The sequence below is a fragment of the Gracilinanus agilis genome, chromosome 3 (assembly GCF_016433145.1).
Source record: "Gracilinanus agilis isolate LMUSP501 chromosome 3, AgileGrace, whole genome shotgun sequence".
Lineage (NCBI taxonomy): Eukaryota > Metazoa > Chordata > Mammalia > Didelphimorphia > Didelphidae > Gracilinanus > Gracilinanus agilis.
The window spans coordinates 94,903,924-94,918,988 of NC_058132.1; the positions used below are offsets into that span (position 1 = coordinate 94,903,924).

The 15,065-nt window shown below is 39.1% G+C and overlaps 1 protein-coding gene across 1 annotated transcript in view; it reads right to left on the reverse strand.

Annotated features, from left to right (window-relative positions):
• Positions 1–15,065, reverse strand: part of C2CD3 (C2 domain containing 3 centriole elongation regulator) — a 175,150-nt gene that overhangs the window by 23,503 nt on the left and 136,582 nt on the right. Inside the window, 2 exon segments of the mRNA XM_044668915.1 lie at positions 3,407–3,528; positions 4,248–4,453. Of these exon segments, the coding sequence (XP_044524850.1) occupies positions 3,407–3,528; positions 4,248–4,453 (328 nt within the window).

The window sequence follows — 15,065 nt, forward strand, 5'->3', positions numbered from 1 at the left end:
AAATAATTTAGCTCAACTATGGTAGGAAAATAAGATACTTATCTATCAAATAGAAAAAAATTATAGGAAGCAACATGGACAAATTTGATTACATAAAAAAATGATTCTTTACAAGAAAATAATTAACCAGCATTAAAAAAACCAACAGATCATGAAAAATATCTGTAGCAAGGCCAATAAAAACTTGTCATTTAAATTTTAAAAGAAATACAAATATTCAAAGGAAAAATTATTTCCTAATTAATTAGTAGGAAAATAATATAAACAATTTATAAACAAGTAAAAACAAATGATGAATAATTATTCAAAAAGTGTCATCTCCTTAATGCAAAGAAATGCAAACTTGAAAAACTCTTAGATATCATTTCAATCCCTCTCTGGTGGTAGGAACAGTTTGCCTGCTGTCTGTACTTCTTTATCAGTTAGAAGAGAAGATGAACTATAGGATGTAAAAGAGTATGACCAGGACACCAGAATCTGAAAGAGCCCCAAGGGGAGCTTGTAGAACAGTGTGATGTGATGAGATAAAGAAGCAACCCTGGATTCAGCCAGAAGACCTGGTTTCTAATTGATACCTTGCCACTTCTACTTCTAAGAGCGACCCCCTAGCAAGTCACTTAAGCTCTCTGGGTCTCAGTTTCCTCCACTGTATAATTCTGGGAGTTGAAAGAGATGCTAAGAGCTCTTTCAATTCACTCCTCTCCCCCTTCTGAACTGAAAAACACCAGTAGAAGAGGTCAGGGTCTGAGTGAATACATTCTGTACAATAAAACCAATATAACCAGTATAAAAATAAAAAGGTCAGATTAGTAAAAATATCTGCAGCAAGCAAAACTGTGACTCTGTTATGTAAATTTTGCTTTTTTCTTTCTTTTAAAGTATATAGAATGGAATACTATTGTGCTCAAAGAAATAATAAACTGGAGGAATTCCATGTGAACTGGAAAGACCTCCAGGAATTGATGCAGAGTGAAAGGAGCAGAGCCAGAAGAACATTGTACACAGAGACTGATATATTATGGTAAAATCCAATGTAATGGACATCTGTACTAGCAGCAACGAAATGACCCAAGACAATTCTGAGGGATTTATGGAAAGGAACACTATCCACATTCAGAGGAAGAACTGCAGGAGTAGAAACAAAGAAGAAAAACAACTGCGTGGACACTTGGGTTGATGAGAACATGATTGGGGATGTAGACCTGAAAAGACCACACCCATGTAACTATCAATAATGTGTAAATAAGTCTTGACTGACCATACCAGTGGAAATGCGAATTAGCTACTGCAGGGGGGTGGGGGTGGTGTGTGAGTCGGGGGATGGGGGAGTGAAGGGGATGAAGGGTAAAGTAAAAACATGACTTATTTAACCAGGGAAATCTTTTCTAAAAAGAAAAAATTATTAAAAAAAAAACACTCATACATACCCACACGTATAAAGATCTCTGGATCAAAAATGCAATAAAAAAACTCAAAAAGGAAAAAAAAATAAAGTATATAGAATTTTCACCATGTTGCTTTCAAAACTTTCCTGTTTTGTCTATTAGTCCTTCTGTTCTTGTCAGTGCATTTCAAAAATAAGCATCAATAATTAAAAAAAAAATTTCCCTCCCCTTCCCATTGAAAAAAAACCAAAACAAAACCTTTGTGCAGTCAAGCAAAATAAATTTCACAGTGAATTTGTCTGAGGATGAATGTTTCATGTTGTACTTTGAGTCCATCCTTTTGGTCAGGAGGTGGGGAGCATGTTTCATAACTGATTTTTGGTATTATGGCAGGTCATTGTACTGATCAGAATTAAAGCCTTCAAAATGGTTTGTTTTTACAACATTGCTCTTATTGTAAAAACTGTCCTCTTGGCTCTGCTCACTTCACTCTGTACCAGTTCATGTAAGCTTTTCCAGGTTTCTCTGAAACCATCCTTTTCACCATTTCTTATGGCCCAATATTCCATCCCATTTACAAATCATATTTTGTTCAGCCAATTCTCAATTGAAGGCATGTTATGGAAGAGGTACTAAAAGATGTTAAATCTAGCATTCCTCCCACTGCATTGTGTTGTCGCACTATATATGCTAACTGTAAACAAGTAAAAGGAAACACATACACAGATACACAGACAAATTCAAAGAGTTTGTGAAAGCAAAGAAACGAGTGACAGAGAAGACAAATATATAGAGAGGTCGTAATAATGGGTCACTTATTTTAGATATTCAAGTTACTGTAAATCTCTGAGTTTAATTAGCTGCAAATGAGCTTGATTCTGTTATTCATTAAATTATGTTCATAAAAATTTTTTCAGTTTACAATTTTTTGTCTTGTATGGGAATGTTGTTGAGTCATTCAGTTGTGTCTGGCTCTTTGTGACCCTGTGAACCATAGCATACCAACACTACCCATGAAGTTTTACTGGTAAAGAAACTGAAGTGATTTGCAGTTTAATTTTCCAGTGAATTCAGGCAAACAGAGGTAATGTGACTTGCCCAGGGTCACAAAGTCATTAAGTATCTGAGACCATATTTAAAGACAGGTCTTCTTGACTCTAGGCCAGCAGCCATATAGCTATCTCTTTGATTTTAGTCTTGCATTGATACTATTATTTCTACTTTTTATCCCATGTTTTGAAAAATGTGAAATGTGAGCTATTAACTATATCCTTATTACCTAGCTTTGTGATCTTGAACAAATTACTTCTTTTGGAGCCTGTTTCCTTATCTGTAAAAGGAAGTAATACTAAACAATCTCTAAGATCCTTTATAAGACATTTCATACTCTAAGGTCCCTTCCAGTTGTGTTAGTTTATAGTCTAAGTTTCCTTCCAGCCTTAATATTCTTACGCTCTAAGGTCGTTGGAGCTTTGACATTCTATATTCTAAGATCCTTTCTAGTTAACATTCTGTTTTTGTGAAAAATTGTGCCTATCTGGAGGAAAGTGGAAAATGGCTGAAAAGAAATGCAGATGGTCTATGCTTGAGCTGCTGATATAATGAACTGAATGTGGCCTACTACTCTTTTACTGGGTAAAACATGCTTTAGTCCTAAGTGTCTAAATGCATTCCTTTTCACAAATTGGCTTGATGCCTGGGTCTTTGGAGGGGAAAGGTTATGAGATGTATTTCAACACAGCTGCTGACTATTTTTATATGTGGAGCTAAATACAGAAACAGATAAGAAAGAAGGCAGCCTTTGGCCCTGAAATGTTGAATTCTGTAGTTAGGAAAGTTTGCATTTTATGTAGGGCTACAAATTTACATGGCCTCTTATTCCTAGGACCACAGGATTGGAATGGACTATATTATAGGTCAGTTAATGGCTCCAGATTTTTTGTTTCATGAAGAAATGACAGAGAATAAAAGCAAGTTCTCACACTTTTCTTTCATAACCTTTGTTAACATATATCACTCACCTCCTAGGAGAAGACCTATCAGTATCTTTTGAACAGCCTTGGGCTGGCTGATCCAGGGTATATCTTCCTATGCAATTGGGAAATGCAGCGGTAGAGAAGGAAAATGGATTATACTTTGGAATCTGCTAAAAGAAGAAGAAATAAGATGAAGCTCTCCTTATAAAAACAGACAGTCTCATTTTTTCATGTGGCATCATCATCTTCCCAACTTTTGGCTTCCTTTGATGTTCCTCTGAATCTCCATGGTAGGAACTTGTCATAAAGCTCTGTAATCTATGTAATTATCTGACCTCTCTCTCTTTTTTTTAAACCCTTACCTTCCATCTTGGAGTCAAGGCAGAGGAGTGGTAAGGGCTAGGCAATGGGGGTTAAATGACTTGCCCAGGGTCACACAGCTAGGAAGTGTCTGAGGTCAGATTTGAACCTAGGACCTCCCGTCTCTAGGCCTGGCTCTCAATCCACTGAGCTACCCAGCTGCCCCCTAATTATCTGACCTCTCAGGGCCACAGTTAGCTCTCAGGGAAATGAGAAATTGGGTAAGATATCTTGATCATATGACTTCTAAGGTATCTTCCAGTTCTAACCTTCCATATTCTAAGATCTCTTTCAGATTTGAGATTTGGAGATTCTATAAATAGAACCTCCTTGAGGGAAAGAGCCATTTTGGGGGAAGGAAGAATGCTAGGAAGGCACTTAATGAATTCTTGATTTACTGTTTGATTGCTTCAGAGTGTTTAGTTCTAAAAATTGATATATATTCCCTCTTCCCCAAAGGACATGTGGCAGAGGCCACAATCAGTAAGTGTCATTAATGGTTTGTGTGAAGAAACAGGGTACGTACGGATAAGCCAGGGACTTTGGCCCTATGCCTTGTTAGCCTTTCTTCTTTGAGATGAATGATGCTTTCCAGGGGGGATATAGCAACCTTAATCTGCCCTTGGCATTGCCCACTGAAGTCTGCAATGTTGTACCAGCCACAAACAAACTGGAAGCCAGAGAGAAGAGGAGAGAGGTCCACAGAGGCAAAGCCGATCACTCGCTCCACTTCTATGGTAGAAAAAGAGAAGAGAGTGGTTAATATTGATAGGTGAAATATGATCAATAAGATTAGAGGTTTCAAGTAAGGAAGTTCAAGGACTTCAAATGATGGAAGAGAAACTCAAGATGAGAAATGAGGCACCTAAAGACTTCTATTCCTATTATCAACCTTCTTTCTGTTTAGTAGGAAAAAATAGGAAAATACCCTATGTTTTGAGTTCCATGAAAACAAATCTAGAATGTACACCCAAAGATTAGTTCCTCTGGAAGATCCATCCTGAGTCCAAATGACTTTTCTCAGTCAACTTCCTGGAGGCAATTTCAGAAAGTTGTTCAGTTATCCTCTAAGTGGTTACCTCTGAAAAATTATTGCCAAAGACAGAAGCTACAGAAAGACTGGAAGTCCTTCCCAGCTCTAACATTCTGTGTTAGAAGGAAACCAGTCCCTGTTCTGCTGCTAACCAATCCATGCCTTAAATTTCTTATTCTAAAAGATGAGGATTATCATCCTGGCTCTATTTTCTTCACAGTGTGGTTGTAAAGAAATATATAGTAGAAAGAACGCTGAAATTGAAGTATTAAGACATGAATTGTGTTTCTGTTTTGCAATAGTTTGTATAAGTTAATCCCTTATATTTCTTAGTCTCGGGCTGCTTTTCTATAAACTGAGGTGGCTGGAAAGGCCCAGGACAACAACCTTTCTTTTCTCTCTGCTTTTGAATCTCTGGACTTTATCACCATTCTCTGCTCCCATGGCCACTTTTTACTTCTTGTCTTCATTATAATGTAAGTTCCTTGAAGCAGGGGTTATCTAAAAAATGCTATTAATTTGACACTGAAATACATTTTAAAAATCCAAGTTCTAGATGCTATGTTCAGAACCCTTGGCTTAGATGACTTTGAAGATGCTTTCTAGCTCTGACAGTCTATGTTCTAATGTCTCTAACCAATCTGACATTTTATGCATTAAGGTACTCCAAAGCAGAATTTCAGAAGCTCAAAAGAAAAGAGAAGCACAAATTTAGAGATGTTTCCATCCCAAATACTTGTATGGGCTATTTGTGCCTGATCTGTGGTAGAACCTCCTGAACTCATATTGGTCTGATCAGCCAGTGGACATACTGTATACTGACCCTGACATAGTGATGTCATTTTGGTCCTCTTCAAGTATGAAGGACAAAAACCATCCAACTGAGGTTCTTTTATAGGAGCATAGATTTAGAGCTGAAAGAGATCTCAAAGATCATCTAGTCTAACTTTCTCATTTTACAGATGGGGGAACTGAAGCCCAGAGAAGTTAAGTGATTTACCTAAAGTTAAACAGGTTACCAAATAGCAGAGATTGGAGTTGATACCAGGTCTATTCCAATCCAATTCAAATCCAGTGCTCTTTTCCACCCACTTAGGTTGTCTTTCCTAGCCATTTTATCTTTTCTTTGTTATCAGATTCTAGGCATTTCCAATCTACAATTGATAAATGGGCAAGGGACATGAATAGGCAGTTCTCAGATAAAGAAATCAAAACTATCAATAAGCACATGAGAAAGTGTTCTAAATCTCTAATAATTAGAGAAATGCAAATCAAAACAACTCTGAGGTACCACCTCACACCTAGCAGATCGACCAATATGACAGCAAAGGAAAGTGGTGAATGTTGGAGGGGACCTGGCAAAATTGGGACATTAATGCATTGCTGGTGGAATTGTGAACTGATCCAACCATTCTGGAAGGTAATTTGGAATTATGTCCAAAGGGTTTTAAAAGATTGCCGGCCCTTTGATCCAGCCATACCACTGATGGGTTTGTACCCCAAGAGATAATAAGGAAAAATACTTGTACAAAAATATTTGTAGCCTCACTCTTTGTGGTGGCAAAAAACTGGAAAATGAGAGAGTGTCCATCAATTGGGGAATGGCTGAACAAATTGTAGTATCTGATAGTGATGGAATACTATTGTGCTGAAAGGAATAATGAACTGGAATGACCTCCAGGAATTGATGCAGAGCAAAAGGAGCAGAACCAGGAGAACATTATACACAGAATCTGATACAATCTATTGTAATGGACTTCTCTACTAGCAGCAATGCAATGATCCAGAACAATTCTGAGGGACTTATGAGAAAGAACACTATCCCCATCCAGAGAAAGAACTGTGGGAGCAGAAATGCAGAAGAAAAACATATGATTGAACACATGGTTCAATGGGGATATGACTCGGATGTAGATCACTCTATTGCAAATATTAATAATATGAAAATAGGTTCTGAATGATACATGTAAAACCCAGTGGTGCTCATTGGTTCCGGGAAGGGGGAAAAGAAAGGGAGGGAAAGAATATGAATCATGTAACCATGGGAAATTATTCTAAATTAATTAAAAAAAAAAAAGAAAAAAATCCTAGGCATTTTGACAAGTCAAAAGAGTGGGATGGTAGCCCAGAAAATATTGGGCTGCATTAAGAGAGGAATAAACTTCCACCAAAAGGAAGGGGAAAGGTTATGCTATATCTCATCCTACATCACTGTATTCAATTCTTTTTTTTTTTTTAATGATGTTTTTTTTTTTTTTTTTTTTAACCCTTGTACTTCGGTGTATTGTCTCATAGGTGGAAGATTGGCAAGGGTGGGCAATGGGGGTCAAGTGACCTGCCCAGGGCCACACAGCTGGGAAGTGGCTGAGGCCGGGTTTAAACCCAGGACCTCCTGTCTCTAGGCCCGACTCTCACTCCACTGAGCTACCCAGCTGCCCCCATCACTGTATTCAATTCTGAATGCCACAGTTTAGATGTATATTGACAGGGGCAGAGGAGAAAGGGACTGAAAAAAAAAATAGAAGTACATTGATAAAATAGTGTCTCAACAAAAGGGAAAGTAGGATGTTTACGTTTAGATCATATAAAGATTGAAGGAAACCGCCTGAAGGAAAGGTCAGGGAACAAAGGATAGTTATCCTTAAGTATTTTAAAGACTGTCCCATGAAACAGGGATTAGATTTCTTCTGCTGGGCCGCAGAGGCCAAAATTAGTAGCAGCGTCTGGAAAATACTCATTTTAGGTTGAATTAAGGGAAAACATGTTAACATTTAGAATTATCTATATAAGATCAATGGTCTATAAATCAGAAAGATCAAGCTTGAATCTTAGAGAAGTCAACTGATCAGATTATATGAGGTTGGATAAGTTACTTTCTCTGAAGCTCAGGTTCTATATCTATAAAACAGGAACAATGTTCATACTTTCTCACAGGATGAATATAAGAAAAATGCTTTGTAAACCATAAAATGTTAGACAAATGGAAGTTATTCTTACCTGGCCCATGGCATAATAGTGCCTACCAAAGGGAACATATTAATAGGTTGAGTTCTATCTGTATGACATCAACATTTAGTGCCTTGTACATTGTAGATACTTAGTAAATGTTAAATTCTATGCTCTTCATTGTGGAGAAAGCAGAGAAATCTCTCCAGAAATCTCCAACCAGTTGAGAAGCAACTGCTATGGGGGTTGATGGAGGGAGGTGGTTTGATAGGTGCATAAGGATGTACTACTAAAGCAATTGCAGTAGTAGCAGTAAGATACCCAAGATTTGGAGGGGAAGAGAAGAGGAGCAATATTGATGCTGAAACAAGAAATGGCTATGCAGACATTTTTTAAAATGCAGAAGGAAGTTTGAAAAGAAGCCTAAACACGAGAAGGTAGCCAAAAAGGAGACTCATTTTAAGCTACATTAACTTGGAGACGTGCGTGTGCGTGTGCGTGCGTGCGTGTGTGTGTGTGTGTGTGTGTGTGTGTGTGTGTGAGAGAGAGAGAGAGAGAGAGAGAGAGAGAGAGAGAGAGAGAGTTTCATTTCCATAGAACAAAGAAAGGCAGAGAAGGTCAGGGTGACATAAAGTTAAGGATCAGCAGGGCATGAATGGCAGTAGGATAAGAAGGCTAGGGATTCAAGGGTGAAGGTCAGGGGAGAAGTGATGGGAGGTTTAGAGGGAGAATAAGACCCTGATCCAGAAATGGGATGATGTACTAAAGGTCTGGGTGAAGATGAATTGACTGAATAAGGACATAACTTTCAGGGGATGTTCTGGGGAAGTATGGTCTAGATCAGTGATGGGCAAACTATGGCCCCGGAAGGCTGGATTGGGGGGGGGGCCCTGAAATGTTCTATCCTGCCCCTGACATTATCCTTAATCTGACGAATACAATGAGTAGGATACAATACAATGAAACTTCTAAAGAGTTGCTTTAGAAACAGACTGACAAGATGAGCATTTCCTTTCCTTTGGCTCCCTTTTTAGTTTGCCCATCACTGGTCTAGATGGCTCTTGAGGTCCTGAAAATAGGGAATAAATTCTGCAAAATATTGAAAACTGAAAATCTAGAAGATGCTAGTGTAGAGGTGCTAACAGTATATCCAGAAAGAGGCCTGTGAGATATTTCCTAAGGCAAAAAAGGGAGATGGCATGATCCAGTAGGAAAGATCACTAAATTTGAAAGGGTCAAAAGACCCAATTTGGATACTTGCTCTCCAGGTGATCCTGGACTAATCACTATACTTCGCTGGGCCTCAGTTTTCTCGTTTGTGAAATAAAGATGACTAAGGCCCCTTCTCACTTTAAATCTATGATTTTATGGTGGAATTCAGGAGCAAGATTAGGGCTGTATAGGCATATACGAGATAAGATGAACTCATTAATAGGAAGATGGTACCAAGAAAGGACAAAAGAATCCAGAAGAGGACCTTGAGGAATCCCTGCACATTTTTTTCATGGAGAGTGGGATGTGAATGATCTAGCAAAAGACAATGAAGAGGTATGAATAGGAGTATTAAGAGAGAAGCTACTTAGAAACAAAGATTTAGCATAGGTAAGAAATCTGGGAAAAACTGGAATATATGCCAAAGAAAAATTTCTGGGAAAATTTTTAATAAGGAATATGAAAGGCTTTTGGAATGGCAGTGGAGTAGTGGAATAAGGACTGATTTTGAATTAGGAGATGGGTTCAAATTCTGCCCAACACCTATTAGCTATGTGATGGTACATAAGTCACTTTTCTTCCTTGATCTGAAGTTTCCATAATTTATAAAACAGGGGATAACAATCATTGCACTACTTTACTTCACAAAATGATCATGAGGAAAGCACTTTTTTTTTTTTAAACCCTTGTACTTCGGTGTAGTGTCTCATAGGTGGAAGAGTGGTAAGGGTGGGCAATGGGGGTCAAGTGACCTGCCCAGGGTCACACAGCTGGGAAGTGGCTGAGGCCGGGTTTGAACCTAGGACCTCCTGTCTCTAGGCCTGACTCTCACTCCACTGAGCTACCCAGCTGCCCCGGAAAGCACCTTCATTTACTTACTTACTTACTTACTTACTTACTTACTTACTTACTTACTTATTTGTTTGTTTGTTTGTTTGTTTAATTATTTAAAAACCCTTACCTTCTGTCTTGGAATCAATACTTGCCCAGGGTCACACAGCTGGGAAGTATCTGGGGTCACATTTGAATCCAGGACTTATCATCTCTAGTTCTGGCTCTTAATCCACTGAGCCACCCAGCTGCCCCAAAGAAAGCACTTTTAAAACTTTAAAGCAGTACAGAATGTGAATCATTGCTACTAATGGAATGGCATGAAGATGACAAAATAGAGTCAATGGTTTCTTCCTCTACAAGATCCTGGAGCAGGGGGCTTTCATCTTCTATACCTTCCTGCCCACTACCCAACTCTTCTATCAGAACATTAAGTTTAGCATTGTGGGAAGATGGTAGTTTAGGGTCTGAAGCGTTGTCCTTCTAAAATCTTCTACAAACAACCAAACATAACTCCATAAAATCAATGTTAAAAGCAGCAAAAATAGATAGGAATCTAGAGCTAAGGACAACTAGAGAAAACAGTTTCTAACTTCCCTGGCTTTAGTTCCACTGCCTTAGGCCCTGGGGGGCGGGGGGAGGGGAGTTAGGAGGTGGGGAAGAAACAGAGCAAACAGCCACAAAAATATCCACAAAATAGCCCTGAAGGGCAGGATTAGCAAACTCACCTAATTTGCTGAGCTGGGGGAGCCGGCATCCCCCAGACTCACTGGAATCTGAATCAGCAGGCAGAGGGCCTTGGGAGAAGCAGTATCTGCCACTTGCCCACAGCTAAGGGCTGAAGGAGAGGACCCCTCTAAGTAGGAAGGCACCAGACCCTAAAGTCAGGAACTCAAGCCTCATTGCTAACAAAAGAGGGACACCAGCTCTAGCCTGGGATGTAGTAGTAGGAGAGAAGTAAGGAAGAAGTACACATCAGTAAATGTGTTTGCTTAGAGACTGGGGCCCTGTCAGCTATGGTTACTCCTAGGACAGTAGAGTCTCTGCTTGTTGCCAAGAGGGAAGTGAACTGGATGCTTGAAGTTACAGTGGCAGAACTGCATATGAACTCTGTTTGGATCACCTGAGGTCAATCTATGAACTGGGGCTTGAGCAGGGACTGAGAGTATATCCAGTTCTGGACTGTAAAAACTGCAATAACTAAACAGGACCCGGGAAAAAACCAACACACAAACAAAAACCCTGAAACCTGAGATAACATAGGTCAACCCAATAGGAATTCTGGGACTCCAGAAAAAAGCCAATAATTAAGTCTATTGGTCTGGCAGCTAAAAAAAAAAAAAAGAATTAGCAAGCAAAGGAGAAAGAACTGTTGATAGCTCTTATGGGGACAGATATGATCTTGGCTCAAATTTAGAGGAAAGTGAAGTAAAAAACACCTCCCAAAACAGCGAAGAAATACAGTAAATGGCCACAAGCTCAAAAAGAACTTTTGGAAGAGCTTAAAAATGACCTCAAAAACTAAAAAGAGAGGTTGAAGAGAAAAAAAAGAGCAATGAAAGAAAATCAAGAAGATTATGAAAGAAAATTAACCCAAACAGAAAGAGATCCAGAAACTTATGGTAAAAATAATGTATTAAGAACTAGAACTGAAAGGGAGGCTGACAATTATTTAAGACAATAAGAAATAATAAAGCAAAATTAAAAGAATGAAATAATAGATGAGACTATGAAACATATAAAAACAATTGACCTGGAAAATAGATCAGGGAGAGTGTGTAAATGGAATTAGCTCATCCTCATTCATTGTTAGACTCTAGCCATCAGAAATAATGTCATCTCACCCAACTTAGTGGGGAGGGGAAGATCAGTTACTCACATGTGACAACAAGAAATCAAGAAATCAAGAACAAGGGACTGCCCTTTGGGCAGTCCAAAACAGTATCAAGGCTGCCATTTGTCCACTTGAAATTGAAAGTGGATGCAGGAAGTGACGAAAGATCCTATCTCTTAAATATGATGGTAACTTCCTGTGGAGGCAGTTGGCGCTTTGAACTTGGTGTTGAAGGATCTCTGGTGAGACCTCAGATGGCTTCCCTCTGAATTGTCACATGGTAAGTTAGGCTGACTTCCTTTCTCTTCCCTTGGTGTTTCTGGAGGCTCTGCCCTCAGGGAAGCCTCTCTTGCCTCTCTAATTGAAAAAGGCCTTGTGGCTAGTAGCCTTGTTTAATTAACCTCTGTGTTCCTTTGCTGGGACCTCTAAATTCTCATCTGGTCCGGACCTCTTGTCCTTAAATACCTTAAATATGTAGATTTCCCCTCTTACAAGAGACAATATAAGAATAGGTGGACTCCTGGAAAGTTATGACCAAAAAAAGAGGTTAGACACAGTAATCCAAGAAATCATCAAGGAAAATTGCCCAGAAATTCTAGAAACAGAGTAAAATAGAAATGGAAAGAATCCACCAATTGCCACCTTAAAGAGACCCAATGCTCTTGAACATCATTGCTAACTTCAATAGCCCCCAAGTTAAGGAAAAAGTACCACAAACACCAAAAAAAAAAAAAAAAAAAAAAAAAAAAAAAAAGAAAATTTAAATACTTTAGTGCTATAGGCAGAATAACAAAAGACTTAACAGTCCCAACATTAAAAGAATGCAGGACATGGAACACAGCACTTTACAGAGCAAAGAACTGGGCTTACAACCAAGAATAATATGTCCAGCAAAGATGAGCATAATTATAAAAAGAAAAAAATGGATATTTAACAAACTAAAGGAGTTTCGGCTATTCCTGGAGAAAAACTTATACTTGGATCATAGAATGTCAGAGCTGAAAGGGAATTTGGTAGTCATCTGGTCCAAGTCCTTGATTTTATGTGAAGATTTAAAATAATTACAAAATGTATAAAAATATCCTGGAGCTAACATTTTTTAAAAATGCTGTTCTGATGCTTTTAAAAGAATTACTGGTAGTTCCAACTGACTCTCTTCTTGCCCTTTAAAACCCCTTCTTATAATTAGTATATTTAAGCAAAATAAATCAAAACATTAGTCATGTCTGCAAGTGCATGGTGCCTCATTCTGCATTTCTGGCCAAATAACTCCAGTGCCATGGGAGACATGTTTTAACATCAATCTCCTGAAGCCATGACTGGCCACTGTATTGATCAGGTTTCTGAAGTCTTTTGGACATGTATACTTCATTGTTTTTTTTGGTCATAGTTCCAAATTGATCTTCTGAGAGTTGTACATACCTTCTAAAAACTTACAGAAATAGAGGTACAAAATGTTTTTTTTTTTTAAAAATAAAAGACAGGTTTTTCCAGGTTAAGATGGCGGCAGAGTAAGAAGCAGCTCTTAACCTCTCCTGACCAAAACACAAAAAACTCCTCAAGGGGACATAAAAACAAGTCCAGACGAACGGAGGAACCCCACAACAGGGCACAGCGTGGAAGGTACGTGGAATCGAGGCATTTCCATGCTATAAAGGGGTGAAACAGCCCTCACGAAATCGCGGGCTGAGCAACCACCCCACCCCCACCCCCTCCACACACATCTATAGCTCCGAAGCCAGCTAAAAAGAAATAGAGCAAGTTTGGGGCACCCATCGAGTCATTGGCAGCTCCGGGGCCTGTTCCTGAGAGCAGCAAGACTTAGGACCCCATTAAGCCAAAAAACGCAGGCGAAATCTGAGCGCGGGAGCAGGATGCTGGGCGCAGAACGCAGGCTGAGCAGAGCGCAGGCACGATGGAGGCGTGGGTGGAGGCAGACACAGCCAGGAACTAAAGCCTAAGTGGGGAACCAGTGTGGATGGGTATACGACTATGGAAGCAGCACCCTGAGACTTGTAAAGGAACCTCCTGCAGAGGATCAAGCAAGGGGGTCCACCAGGGGGCTTGACCTTGGAAAAAACCAGAACTCAGACCACAGGAGCCAATAGATCGCGGACAGACACTGAGCGCGAGGATAAATCTGAGAAGCTGCTGGGGTAACAATGGCTACTCAGCCTCAGGAAGTTCAGAAGAGAAAGAATAACAACAAGAAAAAGAAGTCTTTAACACTCGACAGCTTTTACACAGAGAAAATCCAGACAACCGAGCAAACAGAGGAGGAGAAGAAACAAGCATCCGGACCCTCCTCAAATAAGGAAAACTCCTCACAAGCTATGGAAGAGTTCAAAACTGAAATTTTGAGGAAAATGGAAGAGATCTGGCAAGAAAATAACTGTTTAAAAGGTAGAATCATGCAATTGGAAAGTGAGGCTCAGAAACTGAACACCAGAAATGACCAGATTGAAAAGGAATACCAGAAGATTATGGCCGAAAACCAGAAGATTATGGCCGAAAACCAGAAGATTATGGCCGAAAACCGAAAGATTATAGCTGAAAATCAATCCCTAAAGGCTAGAATTGAGGAAGTAGAAACTAATGATCTCTCAAGACAACAAGAAGAAATAAAACAAAGCCAAAAGACTGAAAAAATAGAAGGAAACATGAAATATCTCAATGAGAGAGTGACAGACCAAGAAAACCGGTCTAGAAGAGACAATTTGAGAATAATCGGTCTTCCAGAAAAACCAGAAATTAATAGAAACCTGGACTCATACTAACAGAAATAATTCAGCAAAATTGTCCTGAAGTCCTACAACAAGAGGGCAACATAGACACTGAAAGGATCCATACAACACCTGTGGTATTCGATCAAGAAAGGAAAACACCAAGAAATATCATTGCAAAATTCAAGAGTTTCCAAGCAAAAGAAAAAATCTTACAAGAAGCCAGAAAGAAACAATTCAAATATCAAGGAGCACCAATCAGGATCACACAGGATCTGGCAGCCTCAACGCTAAAAGACCGCAAGGCGTGGAATACAATATTCAGAAAGGCAAGAGAGCTGGGCCTGGAACCACGGATCAACTACCCATCAAAATTGACTATATATTTCCAGGGGAAAGTATGGGCATTCAACAAAATTGAAGAATTCCAGGTATTTGCACCGAAAAGACCAGGGCTAAATGGAAAGTTTGATATCCAACCACAAAAATCAAGAGAAACCTGAAAAGGTAAATAAGATACAGAAGGGAAAGAAAGAAAACTTATAATTTTTAAATTTGCCTTTTTAAGGGCCTCAGTGAGATCTAATTATCTGTATTCCTATGTAGAGAAACGTTATGTATAATTCTCTGTAGTGAACTCTATTCACTATTATAATATTCACTATTATAGTAATCAGAAGAATAATTAACAGGGTGAGGGTGGAACACTAAATAATCTAAGATGGCATGGGGGATGGGAAAGAGGGGGTGAATAGCAGGGGACAC